Source organism: Lactuca serriola, chromosome 8 (assembly GCF_051521515.1).
Source record: "Lactuca serriola cultivar US96UC23 chromosome 8, Lser_US96UC23_V15, whole genome shotgun sequence".
NCBI classification, from domain to species: domain Eukaryota; kingdom Viridiplantae; phylum Streptophyta; class Magnoliopsida; order Asterales; family Asteraceae; genus Lactuca; species Lactuca serriola.
This window is the reverse complement of record NC_136415.1, coordinates 71,036,791-71,038,138: the sequence shown is the minus strand read 5'-3', so window position 1 is coordinate 71,038,138 and position 1,348 is coordinate 71,036,791. Positions and strand designations below refer to the sequence as shown.

The 1,348-nt window shown below is 37.2% G+C and overlaps 1 protein-coding gene across 1 annotated transcript; it reads right to left on the bottom strand.

Moving 5' to 3' along the window:
• LOC145065509 (transmembrane emp24 domain-containing protein p24delta9-like) lies at window positions 1-1,348 on the bottom strand. The gene is made up of 4 exons (XM_079012506.1): window positions 970-1,348; window positions 453-662; window positions 293-369; window positions 1-212 (listed from the first exon to the last, which is right to left on the bottom strand). The coding sequence occupies exons 1-4, from the start codon at window positions 1,177-1,179 to the stop codon at window positions 68-70; spliced, it is 642 nt and encodes a 213-aa protein (XP_078868632.1). The 5' UTR covers window positions 1,180-1,348; the 3' UTR covers window positions 1-67.

The window sequence follows — 1,348 nt, the reverse complement described above, 5'->3', positions numbered from 1 at the left end:
AAAAAAAAAAAAAAAAAAAAAAAAAAAAAAAAAATCTACAACAACTATTAACCTTGATGCTATGGAACTAAATGAGCTTCTTCTTTTCAAAAAATGACTTCAAATGCCATACTTGCAAACCTGCAACTGACAAGCAGACGAACAGTGAAAGAAAACTCAATAACGCCATTCTTGAATTTGTCTTGTTGTTAAGCTCTTGCATATCATGTTCCCTGTAACAACCACACAATAAATCACATCCCATTAACCCTAAATAAGTGCAGCAATGGAAACACAAAGATTGTTGAATCACCTTTCTCGGAGATAAAACATCTCTTCATGAATGGAAGTCACGAAGTCTGCAAGCTTCTTTAGCTCCAACTCCATTGCCTATAAAAAGAACAAATTTACCAATTGAAATTTGATTTATCGCATTGATGATTTATTGTAAGCATTGTGGGAAGAATACTTACATCTACAGAACCTTTTTTGGCTACATTAGACCAATCTTTAGCAGCCAAGCCAGATCTCCAATCGAACTCGATAGGAATTTTAATGGTGGGATGATGATCGATGGCAAAAAAGCATGCCATGTAATCCCCTCCCTCAATGGCCTGAAATGCAAACTGTCCCGACTGTACATGATCGGCGTAGTGATAGGAGTTCCCGTACACCGAAGTCACCTGAGTTACGAAGTTCAATCAGATCGAGTTTAGCGTGTAACAAAATCACATCTTCATTCCAAAATTCGCGAAAATTTGAACACATAAACACGAAATCCCAAAACAGCAAAACCAAAATTGACATCTCCACTAGTAACTAAACGAAGTTCAGAACTCTGCAACATCAGAATTCTCTATAGAAGAAAAGCAAATGCATAATAAAACTCAAGTTATCGAATTGGGGACAAAAGATGTACATCGTTATTAACGATTTCTAGCTTAAGAAAGTGGAAATTTCTGATTCATTCATTGATTGTATTTGATTTACCCTGATAGTGAATTTGTGGGAGTCAGGTAATGGCTGTCCTTCGTTGGGATTAACTACGGAGTAGTGACCGACTGTCATAGAATTGCTTTTGATGTCTTCCGATATGCATTTTGTATGGCCTGATTCGATCTCGAAACGGATGGATTGTGCGACGATGGATAGAAACCCTAAGATTAGAACGCCAGAGAACATAAATTTTGGTAGCTCCATGGTTAAGCAGAGGTTTTGATTGGGGTTGTAGGTTTTAGCTAAATTCTAGGCGAGAAGGAGAAAGAGATGATGTGGTTTATGTTGGAAGCTTTGAAGAACCAAGACTCCGAATGAACCAAGAGTCCATGGCCTTTCAACATCAAACCTTTAGATTTGATTACCAAAATAA

What these genes read in the sequence shown, in the direction of transcription:
- LOC145065509 (XM_079012506.1), bottom strand. Translation starts at nt 1,179, where the DNA reads ATGGAGCTACCAAAATTTATGTTCTCTGGCGTTCTAATCTTAGGGTTT. An exon ending in CCCACAAATTCACTATCAGG is followed by an intron (nt 663 to 969) that starts GTAAATCAAATA and finishes TTCGTAACTCAG; the next exon opens with GTGACTTCGGTGTACGGGAA. An exon ending in CCAAAAAAGGTTCTGTAGAT is followed by an intron (nt 370 to 452) that starts GTAAGTATTCTT and finishes TTCTTTTTATAG; the next exon opens with GCAATGGAGTTGGAGCTAAA.